Source organism: Syngnathoides biaculeatus, chromosome 18 (assembly GCF_019802595.1).
Source record: "Syngnathoides biaculeatus isolate LvHL_M chromosome 18, ASM1980259v1, whole genome shotgun sequence".
Classification (NCBI taxonomy): domain Eukaryota; kingdom Metazoa; phylum Chordata; class Actinopteri; order Syngnathiformes; family Syngnathidae; genus Syngnathoides; species Syngnathoides biaculeatus.
In genome coordinates, this window is record NC_084657.1 from 15,739,747 (window position 1) to 15,761,890 (window position 22,144).

Consider the following 22,144-nt stretch of genomic DNA (forward strand, 5'->3'; position numbering starts at 1 on the left):
AACGCTTTGAAGGATAAAAATGGGCCAAAGCAACTCGAAGACCCCGTCAAACATTCTGACTGGCCAGTTCATCATGATTGGATGGCGTAAGGATATTCAAAGCCAATATGACCTGATATTGCCGCTGGAATCACATTCAAAATCAATATGGTTCCTGTGGTTGAACTCAGTAGGACCTTAGCAAACTCAAACATTTCCATCAAAAGGTCAAAAAGGCATTGTCGTTTGTGCGTAAGTCAATTTCAGAATTTCCCACCACTGCTTGATTCTGTTGGAAAGGCAAAGGTTGCCGGGTCTACTCTTACAGCTGGTCACTGCAAAAAAACATTGAAAGGGCTGAAGGAAATCCCAGTTTTCCACTTTTGGGAGCAGTTTCAAAGCTGCAACAGAGAAAGGACGACACCTCTCTGTCAGGATATTCCACAATACTGGGGTAGAGGCTTGAAACAGAAGTAAATGGATCTCTGGAGCGGTCTTCATACTGTCTAGTTACAGTCGAGAATTTTAAGCCTGTTTCCCGAGTTGCTGTAAAAAACCTACTCATATGGAATGGGTATAAGAGTCTACCTGGCCTTTGGATGCAGTATCTGAGCCATAAAAGAGGCAGAACAACACCAGTGAGCAAAGATATTACGCAGTTCTGCGACTGGTGTCTTGGGTTTAGCACCTGACACAATCAACACCAACATGAAAACAGCAGGTTGATGTCGACTCACAAATTCCCCACTTATGAGGTTGTATCAGAGACAAGAAACCGCCTGCGTGGCATGAAATACTGGAAGTGAAATATGGGTTTCAAGTTTAAAACACTTACTTCCCCTTTGAGTTGAAAGCAATTGTCACCATCTAACAACTATTTCTTTTGTCTCACACCGGATTCTGTATCAAAGGCGTAAGTAAAATGTCGGATCTTCGGTTACAGCTCAAGAATTTTGCAGGATCCCTGTGGGAAAGGGGGGGCACCTCGGGTCAAACAGACACGGGCACAGCGTGAAAGAGAGGAAAGGCGGGGGACCATAATTGAAATCATGTGTCGTGAGACCCCTGCCTGTCTCTTCCCTGATTGGCCGGAAAACCAAACATTCATACACATACACACGTACACACCATCACATCTCGTTCTTCTGTGAGGTTTAATCCCTGCAGACCCTGAAAATGAAGCCCCTTCTCATAGCGCTCTGCTCCGCTAAGCAAACACAAACCAGCCCTTCAGGGGAGGAGAGACAGACGAGCTGGACAGGAGGAGACAGACTGATGGGAGGCAGAGCAGGAGGGCAGGTCAGAAAGACAGGAAAACAACATGGCATCTGGGTGCTGGATGACTGAGTGAAACAAATGAGAGTAGAACTGCAACAAAATTTCAGGGATTCTAAATTCCACAAAACTCAATGAGGGTCACTTCAAGGCTTGTACGTGACTGCCTGCTAACAAACAAACACCTATTGGAACGCAACCGTGCTAGATATTGGTTAGGGATAATTAGGTCCTGGTTTTGGAAAACCCATCTTTGAATACTTAGTCGTAGTCTTGATGAGGCCAGAGACCAGCTCTGCATCAAAAGTTGATCAATTCTAACGGTCTAAGCACTAACCTTCCATAAAACTCAGCGGAAGTCAGTTGAGTGTTTGCTCGATCTTATCCGCTAACAAACAAATGGCTTTAGAAGCGTAACCTTCCTTGGTGGAGGTCAGTGAGAGGAAGCTCTCGGACTCAGAAGTTGTTTCAACCCAAAAGCAGCCTTCTGAGCCAGATCCAGCATTAATCCTTGAAAATAAAACCATAAAATATGATTCTTCCGTATAAGGCTGAGCCTCTCTGCCCTTCTAACGCCCTGTAGAGAGGACCTTGATCCCATCAGGAGGAACCATAAACTGATTTGGACACTTCTTAGTGGCAGATTTCAGGGGATGAAGAGTGAACACAAACAAGCAAATAAAGCGGGTCACAGGTGTTCAACTCAAAAAAAAAAGATCTGCCATGTGTTGGCGGATTCCCTGGCAGGGGATTAAACACCGGGGGTCCCTGTAAACACATTTTGGCAACACACAAGACTAAAACCCTCAAGTGATTCCGTATTGTTACGAGCCAGTCAGCTGGAATGACTACAACTTTGATTTTCTTGCAATTCCTGGAATCGTACAGCCTCAGTCCATTCATAAAACACAACTGAGTGCAACATCCAAAGTTTTTACACTCAAGGCCACGAGAAATATGGGGGTTGGAGTGGGGGGGTGGGGTGGGGGGTGGCGCACTTCACCTTGGGTTTAAAAACTGTGCTAAAACCATTACAATATGCTGTTAGGTGAGCATATCCTCATCTGGTAAAGATATTGAACGGAGAAGAAAACTTCTTAAATCTTAGTTTGATGTTACCGGCGACCAAGCACAAAGCAATAAAGCATTAAATGGAGTTTGACTTGTATGTTGCTTTTCTATCTTCAAGGTCCACAAAGCGCTTTAAGACTTTCTCCTCATTCACATATTGATGATGCAGCATCAGGAGCAACTTGGAGTTCAGTCGCTTGCTCAAAGACACGTTGAAATGGCTGAGGTTCGAACCAACTACCTGCTGGTCGAGAGAGGGTAGCTTTACCACCGGAGTCAAACTGCCCTGTAGTGCAATATGGCAAGCGAATATCATGGCGTTATGTATGTTTTTAAAGATACTATTCACCGTACACTACATTGGTGATTAGCAAAGTGCAGGCTCAATCTAGTGGTATGCAAAAGAATCACTTAATTAAATCCTTATTTAGTTGTATTTAAATTTGAAGTACAATAAATTTGCATTTAATCTTTCAGACCATTTTTTTCCCCAAATACTTTTTAAAAAAAATATTTGTGCAATACATTTTAATTGAATCATTATTTAGACATTTTTTCCCCCTGATATTTAATGATAATTTCTGTGCTAAAAAAATACAGATTGATACATTTTACATGATACTGATTCATTTTTCCCCCAAAAATCAGCGATATAGTAGGCGAGCTTTAGTATACCACGGGAACGTTGTATTAGATAGTATATGCATCAGGGAAGAAAATGCGCAAATTCTCCTTGGACAGGGATTTGGACGAAACTAATGTCAAAAATTCCTGCAAAGACTTGATCTATCAGGTCCTGCCAAGCATGGAAAAGTTCCACGTTCCGACGTCTGAACCGCCACGCAACGCATTTCCGACGTTTCGTGCCAGGAGTGATCGTGTAACGCTGACCGACAGGCTACCCCCAAGAACTTCCAGCTACGGGGAGGATTGGAAATGTCACTTTACGGTGGAAAGCTATTTTTTTTTCCCCCCGAGAGTACAAGTGGATGCTTGAAACTTAAATTGCTGACGAGAGATCAGGATGGAAAAGACTTTCCCAGAAAAATGCTTTCTCGCTGGAAAATAAGGGGGCGGATAGACATGATGTTATTTTAATAACATTGCTCTAAAAATCGACTGTTTAGTGACGTCAAACCCAATTGAGTCATTTTGTTGACATGGGAACATCATGTGTTCTCAAGGCTAAAAGAAATGTAGCATATACAAAAGACACACGCACAAAGTCGCCTTGCTTGACCAGTCTGAGCTCGGTCGTCTTGATAACCACAAATATATTTGCACTATCCAAAAAGTGCTGTTGAAACGCAATGACTGAAAATATGCACAGTCACAAGGACGGGTTACATGTACCGGATTACCAACGTTGATGTAAGTGATATGGCTTTAAAGTAGAATCTCAGATCTTTTTCCACCCAAAAAATCTGATTTTCGATTTGAAATTGTGTCCCCCCCTTAGCGTGACAAAAAAAAGCAAATGACAATGGCATTATTCAAGTTTTGCATTTCGTTATTTTTACCTATCTGGAATTTGCTTTATTCCTCATGACACCAAACAGGCTTTAATGATTTTTTTTTTCCCCACAAGCATCAACTTCTACGGGAAAAATCTATTATTGCTATTATCTGAATAACATAGCTAAGTAGTATTGAAATCAATGTCAAAATACTAAAGAAATGTTTTATTTGTCTTCTTTTCCAAAACAATTCAAATATGACTTTGGCAATTTAGGATAATATCAAAAAATACCAATGCAGTTACTAAAAATTGTGCATGTTCTTGCTTTCTAAAAATACTTCAAATACAACATCAACAACTACGCTCTTAAGCTAAATATATATATATATATATATATATATATATTGCGGTTTTTAAAACTGCATTGACAAAGTAGCCCAGTCCAACTGTGAGTCCGAGCCTACGCCCTAGGCAATGCAAAATACTGTCCAGTTACAAAAATCCAGTTAGAACAAATGTTTAAATGTAAAAGAAACAACAGGGTTTAAAAAAAAAATTAAAGATGACGTTTTAACAATAACAGAATTTGTGGGTGTTGATTTCTCCCTGCGAGGCTTATGGAAAAGTTGACTTGTCAATGAATAGAATTCTCCTCTCCAATTTTGTTTTTGCCCTAAAAGACTTAGCAGGCATCATTTATTTGTTCAATATCTGCATTTTAATGACTTGTAATTGTTTCCATTTCTCTTCCTGTCTAAAGTCTTTATTTGGCTCTCAAAAGTAAAGGAGAAAATGATTGCGATGCCTCCGGGGGAGCTCGCTTTTGAAGTAGCACTGATGGATGACAGCGACACCATTTTGTTTCCAGATGAGCTTTGCTTCGGGCTACAAGCGTGTCAGCACGTGTCTTTGGTTTCGTGTAGTATAAACTGGTATTTTAGTAGGAAGCAGACGAAGCCTTGCCAGTCACACACACTGGGGCGAACGATGCCAACAGTCACACATGTCCTGTCATCTCCATCCAGTAATTAGCTCAGAGTGAGTCACCAATGTAAATAACATGGTCTCCAATATGAATGCGGTACATATGCATGTCAGTGAAAATGTCCCGTTGCGGCACCGCATTGATTATTTGTTACAAATGAGCCTTTGAGACGATAGCGTTCAAGTTTTTAGGTACGTTAGACACCCAAAAATATGTCATTTGTCCGGGGCACCAAATATGGTGAAATCTACAAGTCTTGACTGCTACTAAAGTTTCCTTACTTATGACAGAAAATGCAGAACATATGATAAAAAGTATGGCAGCAAGCGAGTGTTGTGTTAGTAGTTAGCCTGTTTTTCCGTTTCTATCCTTGACTGGTTTTTGCCAACCATTGGCTTGTTGTAAAAAGAACTCAAACACGAAACTTTCGATAACAGGTAATGGTGCAAATGACTGCTAGCCCTAATAGCTGATGTTAGCAGCTGTTTCCAGATTTTGGCCATTTTCTGACTTGTATGAAGTTTTAAAATGCCACATAAATTTGTTAGGTGTCTTGATAGTTATCCAAAGTGCCAAATCTTGACCAGATTTTGCAACTCACCATCTTATTGTAAAAAAAAAAAAAAAAAAAAGAATAAACATTTGTTACGCTAACCTTTTGAGGACAAGTTATGATTGAAATGGAAGCTTACTCGAGTACCTTAAATTACATTACAAATTTTGGTCTGCCTCGGTCTTATATCAAGTTTTAATGGACCGCATATTTTGTCTAGCTAAGCTGATGGTTTTCCAAATGTGTGCAATTTGTCTATGGAGGCAGAAATGAACAAATTTATGCTGCTTTTAACTTTTGACCTCAACTGAGCTTGTTGTTGTAAAACAAACCTAAATATGCTCTGTTTCAGTAATAAGTGATGATGCAAATCACCGTTAGCCCTCGTAGCTAATGTCTGCAATCCATGCTAGTGCTTCTGTCTTGGATTTTTGATCTTTGTCTGACTTGCTGTGTCTAAGTTTTGAGGTACCGCATACATCTTTTAGGCATATTGATAGTCACCCAAAAATACGTACCGGTAATTTTTTTTTTTTTTATTGTGCCGCATGTGCTCTTGATCTTGACAGCAAGTTCTGACACAAACACAGGATTGAATTAAGAGTTAGTATTAACTCCAGTCCACGCAACTGCCTCTGTCTCGAGTTTATTTGTGTGTGTTTCTGACTTGTACAAAGTTTTGAGGTATCACGTTCGTACATGTTTTAGGTGAATTGATCGGCATCCGAAAATGTAGAATTTTGACTGTATGAAATCTGCGACTTTGACCTTGATGGTATTTCTGACTCAAAGGCCAGACTATTATGTTGGACTGAATAAATCATAAATTGTTGAAAACAACTGAGGCATGTATGTAGGGAAGCTAGCCATTTGGCTCATGTTTCCATTAGACGGCGCTCTGTCTTGAAGATTTTGGACTGTTTCTGACTTGTGTAATTGTAGCGTTCAAGTTTCCAGGATGTTGAACATCCAATAATGTGTCATTTGTCCATGTTGCCAGATATGATGAAAGGTACATTTTCCAAAACAACCGTCACATTGCCGGCATTCACCTTTTAAGATAGGGCACACCTTTTTGAAGTGTATTGATGATCATCAATCAAAGATAACCAGATACAATGAAATCCAGACAAGACTTGACCTTGACTGGAATTTCTGCTTCAAAGCAAAAGCCCCTCTGGCATTACTGGAAAAGACCAAAGATTTCATTCCCCTTCACCGCAATTCCTGATGAACGACACGAGACAAGACAAGACGACTGCTTTCATTGCCTCTCCTGAGCTGAAAACAATACCCTGCTGGAAGGACGTCAAGCGTCTATTGATGAGGTGACAAATAATAAATGCTACCTCCGCTCTTTGTGAGGTTGCCCCAAGTCTATCCACGGCCAAGAAGCTGGACAAAAGAAACTTGTCACAGTGTCTTCATTGTCTTTTTCAAAGGCTCCATCCACATGTGTACGCGTTTATAGACACTTGCACACCTACCATTCCTTCCAAAACGCTGTGAAACCAGAGGAAAACTTAAAAAAAAAAAAAAAAAAAAAAAAAGCCATCTGCAACAGGATTCATTGTGCCTGGGATATCCTGGCAGCTGGTACGATCGGAGAACAATTGACTTTTTCAATGCTGGACGTGTTCACTCATTTCTATGACACTATCTGGGAACACGTTATTGCTGAACCGAGCTTTGTCTGTTTCTATGGATGCTGTTTATAATCAACAGAGACAGTCACTCATCTAATTTACATCCCCAGATGGCAAGTTGTGGTCTATGGCGAATGATCGTCATGGCCATTAAAAGATTTTCGAATCACGGTCCAAGTTACACGCTGTGAAATCGAAGTAGTAAAAAAAAGCCATTCCCACAGTGTAAACTCTGAATGAGCAGAAAAAAAATAGACAATAAAACTCCATATTTGCCCCCCCAAAAAACTACACAGGTAGGAATCGCTGTTCATTCATATTTCTCACACGAATAAATCACCTCTGTCAGGACTTTAACAAAAGTTGTCTGGATTATCGAGGTCCCAATCATGAACCACCTCTCCTCCAATACTTCGTGTGGCCCCTTGAAAATTTGAATGTTTTTCCTTCAACATTAGTTTCCCAAATCCCAAATGAATGGGCTTTCGCAGCCTAAACATGGGTGACAACAGCAGTTTTTGTCTCTCATCTTAGAGCTTCAACTCTCAAAATTCACTCAAGGCATTCTGATTAGTAAAGTGTGTTGGGAATATACCTCACAGAAGTGTTTTTACTATTGATTAATTTGTGTTTACCTGCGAGTCAGATTCCATGTAAGGGCTCGTCTTGCCGTCTTCGCTAACTGCCGGCGACCACACTCGTTCTCCCGATCCTGACCTGAAAGGCAATACCAGTGAGAGAGTCTTGATGATCTGTTTCTTTCAGAACCATTTTAACACAAAAGTATTTCTTTTGCTCACCCTCAAAACTAGTGCATGCCATGTGCAAAAGTTTGAGGTATTACAACTGCGAGTAACTCTTTGCAAGCGATGAACCAGAGTCAGATCTGATATACCTGCAGAGTGGTCGTTTAGTCGAGTGATGATCTAATAAAAGTGAAAAATTGTCAAGTGTCAGTCTGCAGATTTTGCAGGAATAGAGAAGCAATCTACTCCCCCTCGATTGACACATTAGACAAAGTCATCGGCGCGTCATAACTCCATATTATGAGCCATCAGGCATTCTTTGCGCTTTTACAGAAGGGGGGTTATAACTTGTTACATATATCTTTAGGTTGCTTGTAATTGACTCCAGTTGCGTTAACGGATAAGAGAGAACATGACTCACTGACTGGCAGCTGTGACGAGATCCATCATTTAACTGTGCTGCTGAGCTAAGCAGGCCTTGTCGGATAATGTACGCCTTCCCATTTGAAAGGCAGAAAATGCGACGCTTCGGTGAGGTCCAACCTAATAAAACCTCGTGAGTCATGGCCGCAATCTCGGGTTTCATTTGGGGTCCTTTGACAAACAACTTGTCGCGTCGTCAGCTCAGAGGGTTTTGGTCTTGATTGTCAAGTGGGTAAGGACAGAAGAAATGGGGGGAGCACAGGAGTTGACCTGGAGCAAAGACACATGACTGCCTTTATGTGAGGACCCCTTTCGCCCGCATAGGCTCTGTTAACGTGCACGACATTTATCAGTTGACGTCATCACGGAGGGGTCAGTCCGCCCACGCTTCTGATACGGACCACCGGTGTCAAGTGCACTCTCACAAGGTGTTGGCCAGTACTCTCGTCTTGTTTTCAGAGTGTTTGATCTCGATGGCAACCACGCACAAGCGGTGTTTGTTCATATTGCGACAGAGAGAGACAGAGCTACTTTGAAATGACATTTTGGAGTACAAAGAACGCATATTTATTTCCTGTCCATAATAATAATGGGAACGGGAAGAAGGAGACATGAGTGGAAAATGTGAGGAAAATCAGTGGGGGATTCATTGTATGACCCAGGACTACTGCCAGAGGCGGGGTTGGGGTTCTTGACCTACAGCCACAAAAACAGTACAGCCCCACTATTCACATTAGATAAGGACCACACTTTTAAGTATATGAACACCTCCCCTCCCCCACATTTTCAGAATTTCCTATATTAATCGTGTAAACTGTAAATGGTTAATCCATTTCCTTTCATGAATGCAGAGTTTACAATATGAAATTGCTCCAAAAATCAATAACAATAAGTGACTCAATGCTTTTAATGATTGAAAAGGAATAGTAAGGAGAATGTATTCTGATTGATGTCTGATACTAACAAAGTGTCATGGTCTGTGGTTTTTGTTGACTTGGTTGTCTTGGTTAGCTAGGCTGGTGTTTTGCTCAAGTTTTCCTTTGTCATATATTCACGTCGTCGGCTACTTTGGTTTTTGTTTCCACCTGTTTTCTCATCAAGCCTCGTTTCGCTCAATCAACTCCCTCCAGCCACTTGTTTCTGTTCAGGTGTGCCTCATGGTCTCATAGATTTGTTTGTATTTTGTTCCCTCGGTCTTGGTCTTGATTTGGTCAGGCCATTGTTGTTGCTGGAAGTCATGTCCCTAACCATGTCTGATTTGATGTGTTGGTGTGTTTATATCTAGTGTTTGTTAATTAAGTCTTTAGACTTTTAAAAGTACTTATTATGCATGCATTCCAACCTTCCATCCCTCCATTTTTGCCATCACCACAAATCAGAACATAAATTCAAAGAACCTTGGTCTGTTACAAACCAAACGGCGTACAATAGTTTATTTACAAAGCCAGATCAACTCAAAGTTAAAGATCACAACCAGGAAAATTTACAAAGCATATTTGCTTGTCGTTTTTTTTTTTGTTTGTTTGGTTTTGTTTTTTTAATGAAAAATATTTGTACAACCCTTCAAATAGTTCTGTTGAGATTTCCAAGGTTTTATTGACAACAAAAGGTTCACCCTGAACTGGCTGCCAGCAGATTGCAGCACAGAAATGATCATTCACACCTACGACGGCAATTTGTAGTATTCAATTAACCTACCGTGTATGTTTTTGGAATGCAGTAGGAAATTGGAATAACCGCGTAGGCACGGGAAAAACATGGAAACTCCACACCAACAGGCTGGAGTCTAGATTTTGACCCCTTGACCTCAGAACTGTGAGGCAGATGTGGTAATCAGTCATCCACTCTTCCACCAACACAAATCCCTTTCAAATTTCAAACTCATCGTACATGATCATTCAAGAATAAATGGCATTTGAAAAAAAATTACACCAGGTTCATATGTGCATGCATTAAGTCTGTAATTTCCACTAATAACCCAGGCTTAACTCTTTTCTGATATGCTAAACTTGTCTTGTCGCACAGCAGAAATGTATGACTTCAACTTCCAGTAGTTCCCATCTATTTTCTATATTTCTAGTTTCCTATTTAGACAGGGCTTTAAAAAAAAAAAGAACTTGTGACTAGTGAACCACAAATACTGTAGATGTGGGCTCAATTTATTTCAACACAACACAAATTTTCAATATGTAGTCTTTTCATCCAGAGTGGAAACATCTTAAAGTGATGTCAACGATAAGTTACAACCTGGTGGAGGGATGACTTTCCAGGAGATTACAAAGATGAACGGCACGGTCTTTTTGACCGTCGCGACAGCAGCTTCTATTCATCATCCATTCGTCAAATCCTGCTCCGTCCGACCCGAGGATTAAAGCCGTCTCAGCACTCAAGCCCTTCCAAGGAAGTTAAAAACCTTGATTTATCGAGCAGTAACTGCTATCTTTGAGGCTGATGGAAACAAAGATATTTTGCGTCAAAATCCAGCTGCTGGTGCCCGGAACGAGACTGTTATTTCTACCTCCTTTTGCTCCTTTCGCTCTGATGGCTGCAGCAGATTTGTTGAGTCTGGGGATTGGGGGGCGTCGTCATACTCTAGCCATTAGCGCCTCATATTTTTAGCTTGTTTACATCACCAACAAACAAGACATAAAAGGGCACAGACTATAGCAATTTCTAGATGAGCATCACAGAGTCAGAGGATGAGTTTCCCTGTCTTTCCTGTGGTCATATTTTCCACCCCTTTACCAGGTTTAATTTCCTGATGGTCTGTTTTTTTTCTTCTTTCTTTGTTTCTTCGCAGCAGTCGGATAAGTTTACTTTGGCTTCACAAGATAGGCCGCGGTCCACGGCGAGGATGAGACGCACGGCTAGAAACCAATCATCGTCAAATTGAAACGCATCTCCTCACGGAATATTTCCTAGTCCCCTCAAATCCTTGTTGCACAAAAAAAAAAAAAAAAGGGACAAGGTCATTGGTCTGTCACAGTCAGGGTTTTTTGGTAACCTGCGATCTGGTTTAAAAGGGAGCATGGAAAACGTACATTTTAATTGACTGCCCACTCATCGAGTATGAATTTAAACAAGGAAATCCTTGATGTCCAAGCCCAATGGGAAGCGGTGTCACTGGTTTGAGCTTTGTGTCAAGGGAAAAATGGTTAGTACACAAGAGATAGGACAAAACTATATTTAATACACACTGGCGTGAGACACTGCACGCCAGTTGCAAATAGACAGCGACACTGCAAATGCAGAGTGAAGGCTGTTTCTGACAGGCAGTGATCATCTGCTTTATGCAACTGGCATTTCCCCAACCGCAGAAATCTTAATCTTATAATATGACCTCTGAGAGAGAAACGAGGTTTATTTTCTTATCCTCACGGTAAAACAAAAGATTATAGGAATTTATAGTTAACGTAGAACTTGGATTCCAGGGACCACTCACAGGGGAGATTTTTTTTTTTCCACCCAGGGATACCTCATAATCGTAATTTAACCGTGAAACACCACACAAATGTAAAAGTTGCCTTTTTAAATTCTGCACTATCGTAATTAAAGTTTCACTAGGTGACTAGTTTAAAGCACTTTGTTTGTACGTATTCTGTAAATCCTAATAGGTAAGTGAAAATAGTTCTAAAGAGCGCACCTGAGAGGGAGTAAGTGTGGGCCAGTCATGCGTCATGAGGATGACAGCAATGAATGATGGCGGAAGGACTTTAGCGCCGACGAGCTACTGATACGGCGTTTTTACCGACCACAAAAGACCGCTTGAGAAGTGGGGAGGGGAAGAAGTGAGTTTCTTTGGGTCTTTTGTCCCCGCTGGAGTTCTGTGTTCCTTTTGGTCCGGTGCAGCCTTGTGCGTAATTCCTCAGCGGTGAGTCACGGGTCAGGTCCCCCAGCGCTAGGGAAACCTGGACTGTCTTTTCTCCGCCTGCTGTCTGCAATTCCTAAGCTCGGGAAATGAACGTCGTTGCAACTGTGCAAAAAAAAAAACATCTTGACTAATACACTTCATCAAGTCTGGAGAAGGATTAGGCCAAAATGATTTGACAGATTTACGCAGAACATGGCGGAGATTTGGGCAACAGGCCGTGAGACCTAACCAGCAGATCCAGGAATTTCTTTTTGCCTTCCTTAATTTCTGATGGAATAATGCATACATCTGGGCTCTTCTTGAAGCTCTGCGCTCTACTTGACTGCCCTTCTAATACCATTGATGTGTTCTACCCGTCATATCGCAGTCTAGAGCTAATTATGCCATTTCTCTTTAATGTAAGTGAAATCGAAGCACGGCAGGGGTGTCCTTTTATGAACAAGACATACTTTCAGTCTGGGATTTCAGCACATCCATCAGCGGGGGACTCCATCCCAACGGCCTGGCACTCATCCCGACCACCATCTGCCTCTTAGGCCGTTGCAAGCACACGGCTTTATCCAGTAAGCTCTGGCAGAAGTGGAAGCAGGAGGAGTGAGGGAGAGGGGGAGAGAATAAGAAAGAAGAGGGAGTGGTTTTGAGGTTGAGAAGGGCAACAGGTACACTGGGGGGTTGTGGGAAGCAAGGGATCAGGCAGTCCACCGATGGAAAATATATCCAGAATAGAAGAGTTTTGACTCCACAGCTGACTCATTCAGCAACAGACTCTCGAATCCATATGGAGTCTAAGTGCAAGAGCTTGGTACTGGTGTAAGACAGAAAATAACGAAAAGGTTTCTTCAGGAAGCCTCCAAAAAGGGAAGCCTTGTGGCCTTCGATTCTACTTTCATTGACAAAAATCACTTAGATGACTAAGAATCCAGAAGTGGAGTTTGGGGGCTAGGATCTCTTTTTGGGGGTTAGTTTTGTTGGTAAGGGAGTGGAAGGTGGTCACTCCTAATAAGCTTTCAAGGTTCAAGACTTGACAGAAGATGAAATATGTTTTTTTTTTTCCCTCCTCGTAATTTTCCATCAAGCAGGGTAGAGTTAAGGGCTTTGTGGGTTAGGTGCTCAGTTTAGTGTGTGAGCCAGTGAAGGTTGTTCCTTGGTGATAGGCTTCCTGACAGAAGGTGGAACTTCATTTTTTTCTGTTCTCATTTTCTTATTGGCAGAAATATCCTCTTTTTCTCGTGATTTTCTGGGAAACAACATGGGATTAGGGGGTTTAGTTGATAAGATTTGTGCATTTTGGGTCTGTTTGATGGGTAAGGTAGTGGAGGTTGGACATACTAGTCATGGCCTTACAGGTTCAAGGCCAACTTGCCAACTGGGAAGTTTCTTGAAGGAAAATGGATTCATACAGGTAGATATCAATACTGAAACTTACAAGAATAATAAGATGTAAGGTAACGTTACTATGCAGCAGTCATGGACTTTTGAGCTCCCATAATCCCGGGGCTGGTGGGCAACCTTCAAAATTCTTTGAAAAATGCGGCCTGTGACAGTAATGGATGCGGAAACATCTAGGGAAATATTCTTGCACTACAAAGCAGACCTCAGATCCACGGAGTACACTGTAATTTGTGTTCCCAGGCAGACGCGTACACTCATATATTTGTCCATCGGCAGCAGGAGCAAATTACAGGTCTCCCATTTCTCCTACTTGGACTTGGAGTATTTTACGGCGTTGGCTTTTAAAGGGGTGGGGGTGGGGGTGGGGGGCTGAGAAGTGTTGTCCTCCGTCGGGATTATGTTCCTGTGAGTCAGCACAAGGAGGCTAATGGCTGCAATTACTTACCATTAAATATTTCATGTGGCAGCAGACCAATACTTTTATGAAAACAGAAAGTCTCAGGATGGCTTGAAAAGATAAGTCAACACTCCCTTTTACCACCCATCTATTGCGCTACTTTATTTGTTTCCTGCCTTACCTTCCGATAACGACGGAAACCTTCGGTGATAGCTGCTTCGGCATTTGACTGAATTTCCAGTCTTGTGTGCATTTGTGATTCATTGCACTTCTAGTTGGCTTTTCAAAATCTCCTCGCCGGGCTGCCATATCGATTTCCTCCAGTCGACCAGCAAAAACTGCATCTCTTCTTTTTTTCCATCCTTTGCGAGAATTCATTTCACCAGAAATTCTGGAACCGTGCGGTTGCAACGTAGGCGACTTGCCCTTTCCATTTAAGAGACAGCTCATTTCACGTCGGTGCTAAACATCCCGAATGCGCACGCCTCACCCGCCCTCCTGTCCAGCAGCAGGGAAAGTCACACTGTAATTATTCAAGCGATATACAGCCACAAGGTCGCATACCAGCGATATGCCTCTGACGGGCGGCTATTAAAACAGCCACCCGCTATCTTGACTGCCCCTATACAAGATTTCGCCGTGATTAATGAATGAAACTGTGGTGTGGGGTGATTTACTTGCGGTTATATTTTCGTCAAGGAATTTAAACAGTGGATTAAATCACGAATATGTGTCAAGTGAGACTGGCCTGGTAAGTGAAAATGGGTTGAAAGGACAAAATAGCCCAACCGAGTAAAAAGCTAATGGAGGACATGATCACAGGCAGAATTAATTAATTGCCAGAAGAGAGGGTAAAGTATGGATGACAAAGTGATACATCAACTTCAGATATCGATTATGTTTCTGCATGATGTCTGGATTTGCCACACAAGCCTGGTGAACGACTGAGAATTTCCCCTCTTGTTGACCTTCTTGTTAATGTGTCTAGAGAAGAGTTGATTGATTTCTGTGTGGAGGGGCTGATTTTGAATATTTTTTTCTATATATTCAAAATAAAACTTGTTTTTAGGGCATATATCTGTCTTTCCATTTTCTTTTGTTGCTTATCCTCACAAGGGTCGTGGGGAGTGCTGGAGCCTCAATGGGCAGGAGGCGGGGTACACCCTGAACTGGTTGCCAGCCAATTGCAGGGCACATATAGACAAACAGATGCACTCACAATCACACCTACGGGCAATTTAGAGTGTCCAATTAATGTCGCATGTTTTTTGGATGTGGGAGGAAACCGGAGTGCCTGGAGAAAACCCACGTAGGCACGGGGAGAACATGCAAACTCCACACAGGCGGGGCCAGGATCGAACCCTGGACCTCAGAACTGTGAGGCCAACACTTTTACCAGCTGACATCATGGAATCAGTACTCCAACTTCAGCTATCAGGACTGTCTGATGTCCAAATGTACATCTTTATTTACATTTTCCCGTCTTCAGATATTTTTTTCCAATTTATGAATCACTCCTTGAATCACTACCCATTATTGAATTGTCATCTGCTGGTTTACTCTGAGACTCCCACCACTCAGAGACCCACGAATCAACTCTAATGACAATTCCCCCACTCCTAAAAGACGTCAATTCCTAATTGAAATTTCACATTTCCTTCTTGTGTAAATCTTTAGCAGTCAAATGAGTAAAATTGCAACATCATGGAAAAAGCTCGTCATCGCAAATGCAGAATTTTGTCTTCATGCGCCGCATCACACATTCTCTCTGTGCAGGACGAAAACATTTCTTGAAGTATAAGCGGGGAAAAAGCCACACTTTGGCAACGTTATCTTAAGCGCAAGGGAAAGTTTCTGAACCAGCACAGAAGCTGCACCTTTGTCGTGCGCGAGCACTGCTTCCCGCTTCCCAAAATAACATTCCGACGTGGACAAACCGCCACTTTACGCACAGCTGCTTGGACGGAAGAGGGTGTTGGAGGCATTCGAACAAAGTCCAGTACAATGGGAAGAACGGTTCCTAAGTTTAGGGTTTTGACTTTCCACAGTCAACTTGAGAGAGAGCGAGAGAGAGAGAGAGAGAGAGAGAGAGAGAGAGAGAGAATGTCCTCGTCTGCCAGTTGGCAGTTTTCACTTGTAAACGAGTCCTAGACCGCAGTTTTTCTTCAAGTTGCAACTTTTCCCTGCCGCTCCGATGTTGAACTCTTTCTGAGTAAACACCTAACACGTACATACTGAGAACCTCTGCTGTTCGCAATTCACCATTTATGCAGGCTCTTAAAGGTACAAGAGTTACATTACCAGATATGTAGAGCCACATTCACCGGCACACTTTCAGACATTTATTGATCAGATAAATAAATAATGCTAATTGAAAAAAAGTAATCTGGTATTTTTATGCAATATGCACGCCAACATCATTGCATTTTTTCTGAACTCAAATCATCTGTGAGCCATTTATTTGACCTTTACTATTGAGTTTAAATAAAGTTTTGGGATCATAGTTTGGGGTATATTTCTGGTATAAATCATGAACATAGCAGTTACGTAGATTTTTATGGTGCCATGTTAAATACTCAATTTTTCGCTTTGCTCATCAGGGTTTGGCAGCGAGAATTCTCCGTTTTAAAAGACAGCCTCCAAATACCTGCTAATGATGAGCGAAAGCTGCTGGGTGCAGTTTTTGATCCGGTTCTGGGCCTCCATGTGGGTCATGTGTTCAGTGACGTCACCGTTGATGGCCAGGATGGTGTCGCCCGGGCACAGGTCTCCCTGGGACGCCTTGCTGCCAGCTGTCACCTGGAGACGACGATTCGGTTTAGTAAGTTGCGTATGCAAGAGGAAATTCAAATAACGACTAAATGTTGCGTTAAGGGAGGTACGGTAACGCCCTCTATATTCGGCTCCCCGTGTGATTTTTGTTCGACTGACATTTGAACTACGGTAGCACAGAAGAAGAGTCATTTCCCCTATGACAAGATTACTCTGCATTGGTCAAATAATGTAAGACTTTTTTACTAAAGCAAAGCAAATTTATTTGTATAGTGCATTTCATACACGAGTTAACTCAATGTGCTTTACATGATTAAAAGCATTTGAAAACAAAGAGATAAAACATTAAAAACAGCATAAAAATGACAAACAAAATTTTTAAAAAAGACAATTAAAACCGCATACAGTGCAAGTAATATGATCAAAAGTGGATATATTCTAAAAAGCATGAGAAAAAAGAAGAGTTTTCTACCTGGATTTAAAAACATTCCCACTTGTAGCTGACCTCACCTCTGTTGGCAACTTCTTCCATTTGTGTGCAGCGTAATAGCTAAATGCTGCTTCGCCATGTTTGCTTTGGACTCTGCGCTGCGCTATTTGACCTGAGTCAGTCCATCCCAGAGCTCTACTGGGTTTGTATTCCGTAAGCATTTCTTGAATGTATTCAGGGCCTAAATCATTTAGTGATTTATAGACAAGTAGCAGAACTTTAGAATCTATTCTAAAGATGACTGGCAGGCAGTGCAAGGACTTTAGGATTGGAGTCATATGCTCTGACCGCTTTGTTTTGGTCAGAACGCGGGCTGCAGCATTCTGAATGAACTGCAGCTGTTAAATACTCTTTTTTTTTGGGGGGGGGTCAGAAGACCATTACAATAGTCAAGTCTACTTGAGATAAAAGCATGGATCAGCTTTTCCTGGTCTGCTTGACACATACAAGACTTCACTCTAGATATGTTCTTCAGATGGTAGAAAGCAGTTTTTGTGATTCATTTGATATGATTGTTGAAAGTCAGGTCGGAATCAATCAGAACACCGAGGTCTCGGACTTGGTCTTTTGTTTTTGAAGATGAGAGAGTCCAGGTGTTTACTCACAGCAATTCTCTTTTTTTATTGCCAAAAACAATTGTCTCAGTTCTGTTGTGATTTAGTTGAAGAAAATTTTGGCTCATCCAGTTATTGATCTGATTTAGACAGTGGCAAAATACCTCAATTGAACTGGAGTCATCTGGAGACACTGCTAAATATAACTGTGTATCATCTGCATAGCTCTGATGGTCAAAATTATCAGCTATCAGAGAAGGCTACGGCTTTTGGCTAATGGAAGTACATGCATTCTAGACCCCGCTTTTGGGAATGAATAGTAAGCGTCAAAAGTTCTTCCTGGGTAGTATGCATGTATCAATCTGGGCTAGTTTCCTTCAAGTTTCACCTCCCCGTGATCCATCGCGCCCTTGCGATGGTGAGTGTGAACATAGATTGAACATAGGGGTCAGATGGGACACGCTGAACCATAGGTGATGTAAATATTCTCAACTTTGAGGGAGTGGGTGTACCCTCGGGGAAGTCCCGGGATGAGCGTTTTTAAGGAATGCCTTGTGGAATTGAAGAAGAGCATATGAAAGTGATTAACCGTACCAGCTTGGGCAAAGCTCACCATTCCCTTTCCACCAGCCTGTGATGCGGTCACAATAAAGTCAAAGCGGTTAACCAGTGTTTATCGTATCCCTGGTTTCCCTTTCTACAGCAGCCCGTTTTTAGGCAGCGAGCTAATTCCACTGCCTTTGATGGCTGCTGCCAAGTTGTGGAATTCATTATGCTTCCCTTCGTGTCAAGGTTGAGCAATGGCACAATCCAACCTCGACACTTATGTTGGATCAACTCCCGCACCAGAACGATCAAACGTCCATCGATTGTTTAATTACACTTTGGACATGGCGGCAGATTCCCGAAACAAGAGAACCTTAGCAGGTATGTGAGCATTTTTAGAGAGATTCAGCCCAAGGACTGAGCCATCTCTGTTCGAAAATTAAACGCTGTTGAGAAGCAGCCGATTCCACCAATTTCCAAGACAAAATTGCTACCCACATCCACAAATTGTGCCCAGAGTTGAGGAGTTGGTGTGATGTTGCAGTTAACAAGCACCCTGTTTGTCAAGTACTGACAATCCTTCTTCCTGTCATCTGTGCATTGTCGCCTAGGCATGAAATTGCGAAATTAAGTAATCTTAGAAATTTAATCCGAAGGAAAACCAGTAAAACATAGGTTAGCAAATTATTGGGCGACTGTAGACATGTAAGACAACTTATTCCTGGGTTGCTGGTTTATGTTTAAGACACCGCCGGGGGACGGGGGTTTGAAGTCATCCCATGAATTTGCCAGTTTCCGATGTAGCACAATTGGGATGCCGCCAAAATACGATGTAAAGGGAGAGTGAAGATTAACATCCCATGATGCATGTCTACGGGTACCGACACCGGGGTTGAAATCGATTTGAGCTCGACCCCCCCCATTCTGTGTCGCTCCCTTTCAGTCTGCCTTAGTTACTGTACATTTCTGATACTATCTCCCCCACCATTCCATCTTAGTAACTTCCTTGATTTTTGTGGCCTGACTTCAACCTTCCATTCCACAACCGTACCTTCCACTCAGCCTCAGTTGAACCTCTGGTACTAACTCCAAAACAAGAACCTTTGCGGGTTGACTCCAGCCCCCAAGTCCATATCAGTACCGTTCACACACCTCATAATTTTTATACCAAGATAACGCATGTAGTCAGATTTAACATCTCCGTCTCAGTTTGAGTAAACCATGTGTAAATTTGTGTAGATTGGTCCCGAAAACCAACATGATGAGTTAGAATTTGGTCCCTGCTGCGACCCCCTTACGCAGAGAGCCGTTAAGTGTTTTAAGAGCGAAAGAGCTGCACTTCATGCTCCATGAAGTGCTAATAGCTGAGTCGTGTGGTTCACGTGTGGAATTCCTAATTTACGGCCTCTGACTGCACCACACGTCTCACTGGTCCCACCCTTTAGACCCCCCCACTAACCCCCTTCCCCTTTCACCCGTGCCTCAGTTCCAGTAAACTGAGAGGTCATTGTGGGAAGTAAGCATGTGTAAAAACAAACACGAAACCTCGACACTGCAACACTGTGTGCTTTTTTGTCCAAATGGAAGTAGAACCAGCTCATTCTTGCATGAGTGGACAATCGCCCGACAGGAGGTCAACGTTTACCCACGCCTTTTAACCACCACCACCACCACCACCTCCAGTCATTGTGTGTACGTGAGCGTAACGTCGTCGTGTAGCAGGCAGACATTTTGTTACGTAGACATTAGATTGTGTAGGTGTACCTCATGGTTTGGATCAAATCACCAGTGATTAACTATAGTATCAGCAATATTCATTGTTAGTACTAACACCAAGCTGCATAGAATTTGTTGTATTTCTCAATATATTGATTACCGTATACAGTAACGGCAAGATGTTTATCGTATTGAAATTTCTGCTCCTGCTATTGCCATTATCATGGCTTAGATTACAATTTGGTTATTTCTTACATGATTTCAATCAAGAATCTTTGACAGGGTGGTCAAAGTTTGACGTGAAGGTCTGCCAAGATTTTATGACGCAGGCAAAAAGCCTCTAAATTTAGCATTAGCATGTGATTGCGAACGGAATTGTCGTCTGTCTCCATGTACCCTGCGATTGGATGGCAACCAGTTCAGGGTGCACCCCACCTCCTGCCCATAGATATGGTTAGGGTTAGGGTTAACCCTACCGTGACCCTTGTGAGGATAAGTGGCTCAGAAAATGGATAGATGGACGGTGAAACCGGTGTTGTGGGCTACTTTACGCAAACTTTCCACAGGGTAGAACTTCACTGGTTTTCTGGGGTCATGTTCGGGACCCTTAAAATTTTGATATTTTCATTAGGATACACGGCTTGAAAGAATTTGAGTTTTTAGGCATATTGAAGAATCCCCCCCCCCCTCCACTCCCCCCCAAAAAAGGCAATTCATTCAACAGAAATTGCAAGAATGCTGTTTTACAAGCAGCCACAGGGAGCGGCGTTGGCCACTAATTGCTAACAGGGATGGAAAGTGATGAATATCTATTCATCCATCAATTTTCTGAGCCACTTATCCTCACCATTCATACATCTCTAATTAGCAGTATGGGCTAGAAATGCTACATCACTACCATGACATCATTCACAGGGCAAGGTATCTTGTGGGTCTCATCTGAGCAGTAAAATGACAGATTATGGTGGGGGGCGAGGTCCGATCTGAAGCTCGTGTTTGTTGACATCACGTTACTACAAACAAGCTTTGCGTGATTATGTGTCTCCAATCATAATTTGAGGCACCCGACTGTCTCTAAAATGATGCTTTACGACTTCCTTATTAAATCTTCTCTTAATGTTGAGACCCACATCTGTTCTCCCTTTATCTTGTTTTGTGAATTTCTTCCCCTCAACCTCCTGCTTGGGCCTTATATGACATAGTACAGTATATAGTTATGATGCATGAAAATATTGCACTAAAAGGCTGCCCTAGGGTTCACCGATCAAAGAGATAATCTTCCCTGAGCATAAACGTGATGGGAAAACGCAAAGCTAACCAAAATCCACGAGGATTGTTAATAACCCGAGAACTCGAGTATGCAATTGTGTATTATGTGATGTTTATGATGGTCCCCTTTTTGTTACCGACAACTTTTGAGAGTAGTGTTTAAAACTAGGGCGCCACAATCCAGCAGCTGGAAAGCGTTGGCCTCACAGTTCTGAGGTTCCGGGTTCAATCCCAGCCTTGCCTGTGTGGAGTTTGCATGTTCTTCCTGTGTCTGTGTGGGTTTTCTCCGGGTACTCTGGTTTCCTCCCACATCCCAAAAAACCTACTACATTAATTGGACGCTCTAAATTGCCCCTAGGTGTGATTGTGGGTCCGGCTGTTTTTTCTCGATGTGCCCTGCGATTGGCTGGAAACCCGTTCAGGGTGTACCCCGCCTCTTGCCCGTTGACAGCTGGGATAGGCTCCAGCAGTCCCCGCGACCCTTGTGAGGATGAGCGACTCAGAGAATGGAAGGATGTATGTTTAAAACTATAGGAGGCTGTAAAAGCACCATAAATCACCCAAAAGTTGCCCAATGTAAAATAAGACCCTAAACAAGATTCATCAATCAATAGATAGATTAAAATAAATCTCTAACAAGCTCCACAGGTTTAATTAAGACTAAATTTAAACTTCCAAATGTTTTGCATGCTAAATAAAGAAATCCCCTAGTTGCGCAAGTTAAAATGAGACTAGTACTTCCGCAGGGTGAAATAAAACTATTACATCGGCAATTCAATCATTGATTTATTAAACCACCGACATCCTGACATTGTTCTCCAGGAAATTCTTTTTTTTAGCTCGTAGAGGAGACGTGCGGGTCACGACAGTTTATGATTGTAACCCTGAAAAATAAGAAAATGCCAAGCGCCCAAAAGCTGAGGATTAAGCGGCCGTGTCAGCGAAATGACCAGAGCAGCTTTGGCTCATACTGTATGTCCTTTTCTCTGGAATGTGGTTC

At 42.3% G+C, this 22,144-nt stretch overlaps 2 protein-coding genes across 3 annotated transcripts in view; one reads left to right on the forward strand and one right to left on the reverse strand.

Moving 5' to 3' along the window:
- The window catches only part of pitpnab (phosphatidylinositol transfer protein, alpha b), a 68,861-nt gene that overhangs the window by 12,455 nt on the left and 34,262 nt on the right, over window positions 1-22,144 (forward strand). The window lies entirely within an intron of this gene.
- The window catches only part of pdlim4 (PDZ and LIM domain 4), a 35,621-nt gene that overhangs the window by 7,391 nt on the left and 6,086 nt on the right, over window positions 1-22,144 (reverse strand). Inside the window, exons 2-3 of one of the 2 annotated variants that reach the window (XM_061804156.1) lie at window positions 16,445-16,596; window positions 7,604-7,685 (exon numbers count right to left, since the gene is read on the reverse strand). In XM_061804156.1, coding sequence (XP_061660140.1) covers window positions 7,604-7,685; window positions 16,445-16,596 — 234 coding nt within the window. Of the gene's footprint in view, window positions 1-7,603; window positions 7,686-13,978; window positions 14,563-16,444; window positions 16,597-22,144 lie in introns of those variants that run through there. The other variant, XM_061804157.1, reaches the window with a different exon arrangement.